Source organism: Cavia porcellus, unplaced genomic scaffold (assembly GCF_034190915.1).
Source record: "Cavia porcellus strain 051 isolate PalLab524CR breed Dunkin Hartley unplaced genomic scaffold, mCavPor4.1 scaffold_21, whole genome shotgun sequence".
Classification (NCBI taxonomy): domain Eukaryota; kingdom Metazoa; phylum Chordata; class Mammalia; order Rodentia; family Caviidae; genus Cavia; species Cavia porcellus.
Window position 1 is genome coordinate 41,915,991 of NW_026947504.1, and position 12,940 is coordinate 41,928,930.

The 12,940-nt window shown below is 33.3% G+C and overlaps 1 protein-coding gene and 1 non-coding gene across 11 annotated transcripts in view; both read left to right on the forward strand.

Moving 5' to 3' along the window:
* The window catches only part of Nbea (neurobeachin), a 673,150-nt gene that overhangs the window by 340,073 nt on the left and 320,137 nt on the right, over positions 1-12,940 (forward strand). For all 10 annotated transcript variants that reach the window (XM_063232848.1, XM_063232849.1, XM_063232852.1 and 7 more), the window contains one exon: positions 6,067-6,131. In XM_063232848.1, the coding sequence (XP_063088918.1) occupies positions 6,067-6,131 (65 nt within the window). The remainder of the gene's footprint in view (positions 1-6,066; positions 6,132-12,940) is intronic.
* On the forward strand, positions 7,845-7,977 carry LOC111753753 (small nucleolar RNA SNORA40). The gene has a single exon (XR_002788543.1). It is a non-coding gene; the product is annotated as a small nucleolar RNA SNORA40 (small nucleolar RNA).

Consider the following 12,940-nt stretch of genomic DNA (forward strand, 5'->3'; position numbering starts at 1 on the left):
ACTTAGAAGTGAAATGATATCTGTTACTTGAGTCTCTGGTCTTTCATGAATATTAATCAAACTAAATTTATATATTAAACATAAAGAAAAAAATTTTTTCACATTTCTGTTGTTTTTCTGAAGAAAGAACTGTCCCTTTTTGAAACACGCTGTTTTCTTATGCCTTCTTCAGAGTTTTGCCCCATTCCTGTCTTGTAACCAAGATCTGTCTTTCTCTTTTCTTTTGTATGGTCTCTTCATTTTAAAAACTTTAGGCTTGTCTCTCTCCCTCTCACTATAAAACTTTTGGTGATTGTGTCCTGCACTCAACCAGTCTTTTCACTTCCCGGGGTGATGGTAGTCGGCTTCCATCCGTAGCACGCTTCGCACCTGTCCAGAAACCTTGCTTCTATCATTGTCATATCTCACTTTCCTGCCACATGGGAAAATTGACAGTGTGCTCTATGCAAACAATTGGAATGGTGAGTTTTAATGCTTACATAGAAAGAAATCTGAAAAATGGGGCAAAACATAAGAAAATGACCTAGTTCAATCATCATAAAATGATTCAGGAAATTTTTCTTAGGGAACATTTCCATCATCCTCTTTTCTATGGGCCCTCCCGTGAATAGGAATTTTTGAAAGGAGTACAACTTTGTAATTTTAGGTCTCCTGTTATGAAGCCTTTCAGTCGCATTACATTAGAAAAACTAAGAAGTTATTTTGCCTGGTTATATAAACAAAGATATATTACATATGCAAGTCTGTATCATATATACAAATGTGCATTATATGTACATTAGATATAAAGCAATTCTGAAGAAGAAGTACATATTCATTGCAATGATAGTGTTTCTATAGTATTTTATTTTCAAACTGACAAAATTGTATTATGTAACATGTTTTGGCTTATGTATACTCTTTGGAATAACTAAATCTAATGAAAGTGTACATAACTTGTTACAACTTTTGTAAGAATGCTTTACACCCACTCTCTGAGTACTTTTTAAGAATAAAATTAACTGTAGTTATCATCCCTGGTAACCATGATTCTAAGCTCCATTTGGTTTTTCACTTTTTTACTTTATTATAATATTTTACTCTTGATATACTATTGCCCCTACCTACACCTCAAAAAATAAGGTGGGAAATTGCTACTTTTCAGCATTTTTTCCACCAAAGCAATCTCAGTATTTTGGAATGTAAATTCCAAAATTAATTGTAAATGTATTTCTTGTAAATAACAATTGTTGCTAAATTATCAGGGGTTTTTTTTTTGTTTTTTTTTTTTGTTGTTTTTTTTTTTTTTTTTGCCTTAAACAATCTTTGGAGTCGTTGCTTTGCTCTCTTGATTGTCCCCAAAAATTTCCAAATCATTTCAGTAGAACTAAAAAGTTTATATGCAGTGAACATCAGGTAGTCTCTCAGCTCTGTTTGACCGTTGTATTTACTATTACTTGAGAGTTCCCATTATCTTTCTCCTGGGTCACTCAAATGTTTCTTAGATCTGTCTCTTCATCTTTTGATCTTTATTTATTTATCTTTTTTTTTCTTTTTTGGTAATCTTTAGAGTTGGTCATATAAGTTTGGTTCTTTCTTTGCTTTTGGGTACTTGATGGGTTGAACCACCCTACTCTGGAGTCTGTGCATAGTCCTGTGACTTTTCCTAGCCAATCAAGGCTGGGCAAAAACAATAGGTGTTAATCCTGGACAGAAGCTAGTAAAAGCTCATTAGTGAGTAAAGTGGCTTTGTTTCTTGATTGCCAATCATTTTCCAAACAATGGCTATGATGCTGATCCTCCCAGATAAGACTTCTAATAATATAGAATGGAACACAGAATTTGAGCAAAACACGCAATTTGATTTTAAACGTTTTTTATTCCTGGGAGATTTGACTACTGTCACAATTTATTCCTCATTTTCCTGTTTAATATATTTTCTCATTTTGGCAGAGAAGACCTTCAGTTCTAGACTGAGAATGGGTAAGGAAAAAATTCTTGTGTGTCTAAAAAAGTTATTATTTTATCATCTCATATTTTAAAAGGCAAAAGATTTGTGTCTTCTGAAGAGAAACTAGAGTATTATCACCTCATATTTTATTATTTAGCAGAATAGTGTGTTGTATTATACTTCTCATAATTTGGGAGACATTGTTTCATTTTGCCTTGTAGTCTTGCTAATGAAAAGTATAGTGTCTGATTTTTTTGTAATGTTTTTCATTTTTTATGTCAAAGAGGATAAAACCAAGGAAACTAAAACAATAAAATCAATCAAAATAAACTAGTAAAAGTGATATATGACTTCAAAACCTTATGAAATCAGCAATAGTTACCATAACGCCTTTTGTTGTCTTCAAAATAGATATAGATACCTTTGGACATCAGCAATAGTTACCATAATGCCTTTTGTTGTCTTCAAAATAGATATAGATACCTTTGGACATAATACAAATTGAACAGAATGGAACAGAGTAGAAACACTAAAAACAAAACAATGAATGTTGTAAAGGATTTCAAAATAAGTTAATAGTAAATCCAGAACGGCTATCATAATATGTCTTGCTGTCTTTTAAACAGCTGTTCATACCGTTAGATTTAACGTAATCAAGCAAAACAGTTGAGAATAAAACCCAACAAAGAAAACAGTGAAAATGATAGGGTTTCCAGGAGGGGATCACCTCCTGGTTCTCTCTTTCCATAGCCTGCAAATGGTGCAGACCCATGGAGTGCAGCTTGAGTGTGGCTCTCCCTACTCTGGCAGTGTCTCTGTATGGTGCTGGTTACCAGGCAAGCATCACCTTAATGTCTGATTCTTTTTTTCTTTTTTCTTTTTGTCTTTTTCCTTTTTATCAGTACCAGGGATTGAACCTATGACTGCCTGCTTGCAAGGCAGGGGCTTATGCCGCTGAGCTAAATCCCCAGCCCCTAGTGTCTGATTCTTGACAATTCTGAACATTTTTTTTCTGTTAGGATTTTCCTTATTGTACAATTTTGTGATGATGTATCTTGCTAGGATAATGGAATTTCTTTAGTAATTATCTATCTTCCATGTTTCTTTCTTACTATTCCTAAAATGTTTACTCAGTGATTGCTAGACTTCCAAAGGAAGAACCTCCAATTTCCTTACCTTTTTATTTTCTCTTAATTACACTTTATTATTTTTTGTTCTATTTTCTGGGAAATAATTGCATCTTTTATTTTAAAGCTTTTAAAAATGTCTGTAATATCAATGCACGTCAATTGTATTCATACAGTTTTTGTTCTGTTACTTTGTCATCTCTCATTTTCTAAGTTTCATTTTCTTCTCCCCACCTCCATCTCCAGTATCTGTTTTTACTATTATTTTGGTCTATATCTTTCATGTCAGATTGCCAACAGGACTCTACATAATGACTTTTAAAGTACTGTTTTTGATTAAAGGGTACCTTTTAATATTCTGTCTTGCTGTGGATATGGATGGATATATGAATGAATAGGTGAATTGTTTTCTTTTGAATAATGCAATATATTCTCCTTCTGTTCTTAAAGTTTGGTAGATATTTCCCTGTTACTTTTAAGTGCTTGTTTTCTGTCATAAAAATGTGAATGCTTTAAAATTCAGCCTAGATTTTAATAGTCTTTTTGTTTATTGTGAGGAGACTTTCACTTAATGCCAGGCCTTAAGATTTCTACATAGGGCTAGGGATTTAGCTCAGTGGTATAAGTGCCTGCCTGGCAAGTGCAAAGTTGTGAGTTCTATCCCCGCTACCAAACCAAAAAAAAAAAAAAAAAAAATATATATATATATATATATATATATATATATATATATATATATATATTTCTCTATGTAAATCATTCTGTATTCCACATTTCTTTTTGATGTACCATCTTTCACAGTCTAACAGATGCTGACTGAAGATATCATTTATGATTTCTCAAAATAAATGTCTGTCTTCAGTAGTTTCATGACAATATACGATGTTGTTAGTCATCTACATTGATACCTTGGTAACTTATTTGATGCCACTCTTCTACTTTATCCCTGAAGTTCAAATCTTCATCCTGTCCTGGAGTGTATGCTTTGTAATCCTTATTTGCAATTTCTCATTCAGAATATCTTATTAGACTCTTACTGTCTCATTTTTGAAAAGACATGTTAAAAAATTCTGCTTTTTCCCCCTGCTCAATAAACTACAAATTATGTTTTTAAATTCCAACTCCTTAAAGTCTGATATACTTTCAGTAGGCTTTGTTATCCTTTAATGACTAACAGCCTGACCTTAGCTCAGACCTATTTCTGCGATTTCCATATTAAAGGTATAAAATAGCACCTTACGGGCTAAACACAGATTGCAGATATTATTTATTCCATCTGAGCAGAGGTTTAAAAAGTATTTTGTGCTGCTGATCCTTTAAATAAGGTATAATATGGAGTGCTTTGAAATTCTAAAATATGTATTCTTTAAAGTATAATTAAATATTCTATTAATTTTAGCATTTCATGCGAATAGAAAATCCTTAGTGTATACACAGTAGCATATAAAAAACATGCCTGAGAAGTTGTCTATAAGAATCTATTCTTCACAGTGGCATAGAATGTCTTGCATAGAATCAGTTTTCTCCCTTCCTTTTGCTTGCTTGCTTGCTTGCTTGCTTGCTTTCAAGATTGGGTCTCACTATGTAGTTCAGGCTGGCCTTGAACATATTATGTAGCCTAGGTTGGTCTTGAACTCGTGTTTTTCCTCCCGCGTCAGCCTCTCAAGTGTAGGGATTATAGGCATGTGCCATTATGCCCAGCCAGCTTCTTTTAATTAAAGTAAATATTATGTATTCTTCAGACAGTTTCATATTTTAAGGGATCATGGTTTGCAATAAATATTGTGTATATATTGGAAATATAAAGAGAAGTCATTTTGTAAAAAGATACAAAAAGATCTCCTTGTTATTATTTTTAATAGAAATGACTTCAAAGTTTAAATGAATTTCATAAAATGGAATTGTAGTCATTGTTTGGTAGATTGTAGCTAGAAACCAGTGACTGTGACTTCCTCAGGGTATTTCTCTTTCCCCAGATCTTGTACAAAGCAATAAAAGCCTTGCTCCTGAGATCAGAAATAAAGTAAGCATTGACCAAAAAACTGAGTTTTTTGAGTTTCCATTGTCTAGACAGGGCAGCTGACCACATCTGTGTGGCCAGCTCCTTATTAGGAAAATCACTGCGAGGATCTATAGATAAAGTGTGTCAGTAATTAATAAGATATCTGTGTGTGTGTGTGAGTGTGTGTGTGTAATGGAGCTAAAGGAGTATTCATGCAACTGTTGAAAGGGGTATGATTTTCAATGTGAAAAACTTCTTTACCAGCCATGTTTTAACTCACTAAAAAAGAGTACTAGTAAATAACCAAGTAAGATTTTTAAATCGTATTTTAAATATTCCATAGGAAGAATACCAATAAGCAATACGCTTTCCTAATTCAAAACAGTCTATTACAATCATTTATGTTCGTAATGATGTTCCTGAGCTCATGCAATTACCAATTCACAAATCTACATTAGCAAAGAGAACAAATGCTTTACATTTAGGTATCATTTTAATATTTAGTAATTTTTATAAATTTCAAAAGAATCATTTTTCTGTGTAAATTTCAATCATATGAAATATTTACATAATTAAGATACTTAATTTTCAAATCAAATGTATTGTCTATATTTTTCAATTTTATTTTATAATTCAAAAGAAAATTACTATGTTAGGGATTGAAATTCTCCATTTTTAGTATATCTGGTGCTTGTATAGTCACATGGTCCTCTTTTGGTCACATGATCTCCTTTGGAAGGAAACATTGTGCAGAGAGCTTCTATACCTGCCTCTCACCTTTCATCATAGTCACAAACCTTTTGGGCACTTAGAAGTACCTTTGAAACTAAAGTGTACAAGAAAAATTTAAAATTTTGACTTCCTGCAAAATATCATTTGTTATAAAATCTCATAAAGACATTTAGACATTGTGGAAGATACTAACAACATCAACATGATCTTTAACCTTAATGTTACCTTCACTTTCACGATCCTCTTTCTCATATTTAGTTTGTTTCTCCTTTCAGGAATGGCAAAATTCTATTCAGAAGAATGCAGGACTTGCATTTATTGAACTCATCAATGAAGGAAGGTAATTAATTTTACATTTTTTGGGCAGATACTCAGTGTACATTTGTTCAACTGGGCAACTGCTCTTTCCTACCATCTGTTCTAAAATGTATAAGATAATATCTTCTAGATAAATGTTTTATCACACATGTACTTAAACGTTAATAATTTAAAATAAACACATTCAGTTTTTGGAGGAAATGTTGTATATCAAATTTTTAAAATGAAGTTTATGAAATTTTCGTGAGATTTGAGCCACATCTTACCAAACAGTAAAGTTATTTTACACAGATCAAATGAAGCAAATCTCCAGTGCCATCTGCCACCCCATCTGTTTCAGTGCTACACTTAGGGTTGCTTCCTGAGCGTTTCATCAGGACACATGAAGTAGTTTGATATGAGCACGGCATATACTTGGTATCCAGCTACAAATGTGAAGGAGGTTATATGAAATGTATAAAGATATGTGGTAGGAGTTCTTAGTATTGTTAAAACACTGTGATTAAAATTATTTTTAAAGAAGTGCTGTACTTATGAATTAGTGACAAATAGCTCTTAACTGTGATTTTTGCAAAGTTTTATGGGCAGTGGATGCAGTAAGATGATATAACTGCCACTCTTTGACACATCTGACTTCTATCCAGCCAAAAACTGTGTCCTTCTCACTTTGAAATTCCTGTCAATTGTAGCATTCTATGAACAATAATTACTGAATTTTACCATGACTCGCGTATTTCTTATTTGGAATTTTATTTAATTAGATTAATAAGGGAATAATGCTTACTGCAAGTCAAATTTCTCCTTTCCTTCAAGGGGAGGTATAATCAAAGAATGTTTTTGGAAAAATAATTTATGAATAGTATATAAACCCAAATTTAAAAAAAAAATTAACTTGAATGTTACAGTATTATGCAGTATTTTTTCACTGTGCCATATTCTGAGAAATAGCCTGTTTTCCTAAGAATTCATCTATATATTTCTCATTTTGATATTCCTTGACCTAATCTTTTTTAATCATAATAATACATTCTTCAAATTTAAAGTAAGCTTTCTGCTAACTGCAATATTAAAGGTGCAGAGGTAAAAATCTGTTTATTTTGAGACCTTGTCTCACCATGTTGTTCAGGAAGGTCCTGAACGTACTTTGTAGCTAACCCAGACTGGCCTTGCATGTGGTATGTATCCTTGGTTGGTGTCAAACTCAACAGCAGTCCTGCCTCAGCCAGCTGAGTCCTAGGATTACAGGCATGTGCCACTCTACTTGGCAGGAAAAACTTTCGTAGCACAAAGTGTATTTTATACAAGTGCCTGCTATTTCTTACAAAATCTCATTGTGATGGGATTTGGTGATAATTCTTTTTGAGGAATGAGAAAATGGAAAATATATTTGACAAGGCTAGCAAATGTCCTGTTGGTTTAAAAAAAAAGTAACTCTGAATTCACATATATGCTAACTTTGCTACTGAACTGGTAGTGAAAAAAAATATTTTCCCATCAATAGGTCTCCTAAGCATGAAAAGAATCTTAACTCTACAACTTAAACTAATGTTATAGTTACTGAATTTGAAAACGAGAATGATAGAAAATTTGCTAATAGCACAGATTATAAGATTTTGTTACATTTTTATTATTTGTTAGTGGAATTTAGAGTTTGTTTTGTGTTATTACATTCTTTTAAGAATTTTTAATCAGAAATGTTTGCCATAACATTTGTAGCATCCTAAAGTTGTTTCATGGTACTCTGTGTGTTTTGTTTAACCTTTGAACAAAAAAGTAAATATATAAAATAGGTATAAAAAATTTGTCCTCTTTTGAAACTCAGAACTCATTGTTAATTATGAGTTTTGATACATATAGAAAGGAATATTATGCCCAAGACAATTTAAAGTTATATCTCTAAAGGTAAATTCTAGGGCTGAGAAATTGGTAATTAAAAAGTGTAAGATACAAGGTAAATATTAGCTAAATTAATTAGATTCACATTTTTCATATGACATACCAATATATGAAGATGACCTTTTTTACAAAAGGCCTGTGTAGGGGGCTGGGGATTTAGCTCAGCGGCATAGGCGCCTGCCTTGCAAGCAGGCAGTCGTGAGTTCGATCCCTGGTACCGATAAAAATGAAAAAATGAAAAAAGACAAAAAAAAAAAACAAAAGGCCTGTGTAGAGAATATGATATCTGATATTAAAAGATATTATAATATATATTTCATAGATCTGGATTATTGTGGCCTATGATAGCTGGGGAATGAATATATTTTGAACTCATTTATGTAACAATGAGGTGTCAGAAATTTAGAACCAGACAAATCCAACTACTCTAAAAAGAACACTAAAGTATACTTCCTTGAAGAAATTAGATCTTAAAGAGCATAAGTGGGCAATTTGGAATATTCTACACTATATCCATAATTCAAATGAAGATAAAAGAAACCCAAATAAAGGAACCAAGGCATGTCTCTCCTAAAGATAAATATGCTGAAGTTTTAGAGGAACAAAGATGACCTTCATGAGTATTGGAAGAAACCACATATTTAATTCCTTAAATAAAAATATATTGACTTTCAGTGTTAAATAAAATAAATTTATGTTTCCATTCTTTATAGCAGTTGTTCATAAAAGGTGATTTGAGTAATAAAAATGCAAACATTAATAGTTATATTTTTACAAGAATAAAATGTGTCAAGACATTATTGTAAGATCAAGAAATATAATAGTAGGCAAGAGTACCAAACCGATGTTTCAGCATGTGGACTATTGGTTGGGGGAGACAAACTTTAGATAAACACATACACAGTTTTATAAGAATGATGTGATAAAGATGATATAATTCTCGATGCAGGGGGCTGGGGATTTAGCTCAGCGGCATAAGTACCTGCCTTGCAAGCAGGCGGCCATGAGTTTGATCCCCGGTACCGATAAAAATGGAAAAAAAAAAAAAAAAAAAAAAAAAAGACAAAAAATAAATAAATAAATAATAATTCTCGATGCAATGGAACAACAGGGCGCTCTAACTACTTTGTAGGAATGTATTCCACAAGTAATAGAACTTGTGTTTTCAAAAAATGTACCTACAGAAAGGGAAAGTTTTCTTGGAGCACAATTAATAGGTAGCCAAAGCAAGCAATTAGGCGTGTACCAGTCTTGCAGTGCCTCGCCTGATGTGAACAAGCAGGCCTATGCTGTACCTCACACTCCCTGTCTAGTCTACTGACTCCAAGCTAGCAATACATTTTGTTTCCTTCTAAAATGGGGCATCTGAGGGGTAGACTAACCAATCAACTTTATTCTGGACAGAACCCATAAGGAGAGAAGTTCAGACTGGAGAACCAGCAGACCTATGGGGAAAGTACATATCTGGCTAACAGATTGAGGATCTCTCGTATTGCCTTGCCAAAGAGACTGGAGACTAATGTTAGAGAGGTATAGTGACCCAGAAATAGACTTTCTTAAAAAATGTAAGCTCAGTATGGGACAGACAGTGGCTTCACACACCATAAGGAACAAGCACACTTTGCATATATTTACATTAACTCCAATAAAAAATTAAATACATAAGAAGATAAGCCAACAAAATGCCTCCAAAAATTCCCAGTTTCCCCAAACTCGATGCACAGGGCATTGAAATGGAAGAAATCAAAAGTCACACAGCCAAATTATTGGAAATGATATCAGGGGACATAATCCTTCCTGGATCAGTAAGGTATTTGCAAGCTTATAGAAAAGATAAGTAAACAGATAATGAGCCAAATAAATGAAATGAACAGTGAGTTTACAGAAGACATTAATGAAAGGATGGCTAAGATAAAATGAAGCAAAACATGAATGACCAGCCCAGAAGAGAATTAGAGTTTGCAAAAGGCTCTGAACAGAAATTCAGGAAATTAACGAGAAGCAGATGTGAGCAGTGTGGAAACAGTGTCAGAATTAGAACTGTCTTCCTTTGGTAATGAGATAATGAGAGATATTATAAAAACACTAAGAGAGCATGAAAAATGGATGCAAAGACTCATAGATGACACAAAGATTAATCTGATATCAATTAATGAAAGTCAAAGTAGCACAAAAACCCTGTTTACTGAAGTAAAGCAGAAAACTTTTCAAATAAAGAGAAGGACTTTAACATACACATAAGTGACTCATGTAGAACTCTAGAGAGCCAAAATTAGAAAAGAACCTCTCCATGACACGATTCTCTAAATCCCCAAGTGCAAAACAAGAGCAGAATCTTAAAAACCATTAGACAAAAGCAATGAATCATTTAAACCCATTAGAATTACAGCCACCTACCCAGCACAGTTAAAGGCCAGGAGAGCTTAGAGCAAAGTATTTTAAATTCCAGGATAAAAATTCCAACTCAGGCTATTGTATTGTGCAAAACTTATCTTTCAAATTTGTTGAAGATGTAAGGCAATTTTTGATAAGAGTATCTGAATAAATTCATGACCATGAAACCTGCATTCCAAAAAATTTTCAGGGGCATCCTGCAAAGACACAGTGAAGCTGACTATTCCAAACAATCTGCTAAAATGAGTATATCAGGTCTGGAAAGCCATTAAGTCAAAGGGAAGAATGGGGAACCAACAACAGGAAATAAGGCAGTGGCAACAGGACCAAGGCTATACCTATAATTCTCAATATGAATGGTCTCAATTCTCCAACCAAAAGATACAAGCGTATAGAATTAACCAAAAAATAAAATCCCGTGGCATACTATATACAAAAAACATATTTAACACCAAGAGTTCCATGAGATAGGAACCTAAAAAGAAGAATATGTAGTTATCCTGTATTCAAAGTGGACTTTAAACCAAAAGAGAACAAAAGAATCAAACATTACATATTTATGAAAGGATGAATTACACAAGGACAGAGAACAATTATTAATATACATGCACAAAACAAGAGCACACCCATCATTAGAACACAAGAACTACTAGAAGTAAAAGATGAACTAAACACAAACACAGTTATAGAGAGGACTCTCAATACCATACCATAATAGACAAAGAGACAAAAAAGAAATCAGAATTGAACTAAACTTTTGAACAAAATGACTTTAATGGACGTAATAGGGACAATATCTACATTGTTCCACCCAACAACAGTAGAATACACTTTCTTTTCAGTACCATGTAGAACTTTATCCAAAGCCTACCACATGCTAGTCAATAAAACAAGTTTAAGGAAATGTAAAAACTGAAGTTAGACCATGCATATAATCAAATCATAACACAAAGAAGTTGGAAATCAATGACAAAAACAAAGAAATCAAGGAAATGCATGGAAGGTAAGCAGTATACTCTTTTAAAAAATTTTATTGGTACACTTCTGATACAAATAATGATCAATTTCATCATAAGGAATTTTACCTGCACATAATATATCTTGATTCTTCTTTTTACCCCATTCCCTTTTCCTCTTTAATCCTTGCTGCCCTCCTCATTTATGAATGTTGTATTTCCACATTTTTTCCTTTTGTTCTCTTCTTTCTTTTTCCTCTATCTCTTCCTTCCTTTCTTGACCTGGCCTGCGGGTAAGTCCACGGAGACCCTAAAGGGGGATTGAGGATGAAAAGGGAACAAGAGACATAAAAAGCGGAGACAAGCTGAGGAATTCCAATCAAGTCTCTCTTTATTCAAGGAATGAGTATCAAATATATAGGGTATTGAGGAGGAGGGATTTGGGTTCTGAGACATCAGCAGGTAACTTAGCAACAGTGGCAAGACCCAGAGTTTATAGTCAGTTCAAATTTCACTTGTGAGGACTCAATAAGCACAATCCCTGAATAACGGGGCCAGGCTAAACAAGTTATGCAAGATGCTGCTTAATTACCAAACCTAACTCCTAGAGGGAATTAAGGTGGTGTGGCCTGCAGATGTTAAGGTGGCAGCCGGTTACAGGGCTTCCCACACCTTCTCCTTCCACCTTCCCCTTGTTCCACTTATACTTCCACTTATTGGTCGTTATTTACTCTTTCAGTGTCTCATACAAAAGAAGAGTGTAATATTTATACATGCATCTGATTTATTTCATTTAAAAATGAGGTCTTCGATTGTATTCATTTGCATAAAATACCTCAAGTTTTTATGGCAGAGCAGTACTGCTTTGTACATAAAAACCGTACCTTCTTTATCCATTCATCTATTGATGGGTGTCTGGGCTATTTCCAAGATTTTATTATTATAAATTGTGCTGCTCTAAACATGGGTGTACAAGTATTGCTATGATATGATGCTTTAAATTCTTTCATAAGATACCAAGCAGGAGGATAGCTGGGTCAAATGGAACCTCTAGTTTTAGCTTTTTGAGGAATTTCTGTGCTGCTTACCATATTGGTTGTATCAATTTACACTCCTACCAACAGTGAAGAAGGGATGAGTTTTCCCCACAGCCCCACCAGCATTTGTTATTAGTTGTAATTAGATTATAACTAATACAAGATTACAATTAGAACACTGAGATTACATGTAATATCAGTGTTTTAATTTGCATTTCTGGAGTGACCAGTGATACTAAACATTTTTTATATATACTTAATTGTTTACTTAATTGTTCATCTGAGAAGTGTTTGTTTATTTCAGGTCCCCACTTTGTTCCTTACATTTGGGTGAATTCCAATTTCTTTTGAGTTGTTTGTATTTTCCAGATATCAGTACTTTGAGGAATAGCTGGTAAAAACTTTTCCCCATTTGGTGGATTGTCTCTTCTCTCTGTTGCTCATTTTTATTTCTGTTTACAAGCTTTATAATATGATAAGACTCTAGTTATTCATTCCTTGTAATATTTCCTGTGGTATCAAGGTTTTATTCATAAAATCTTTGCCCA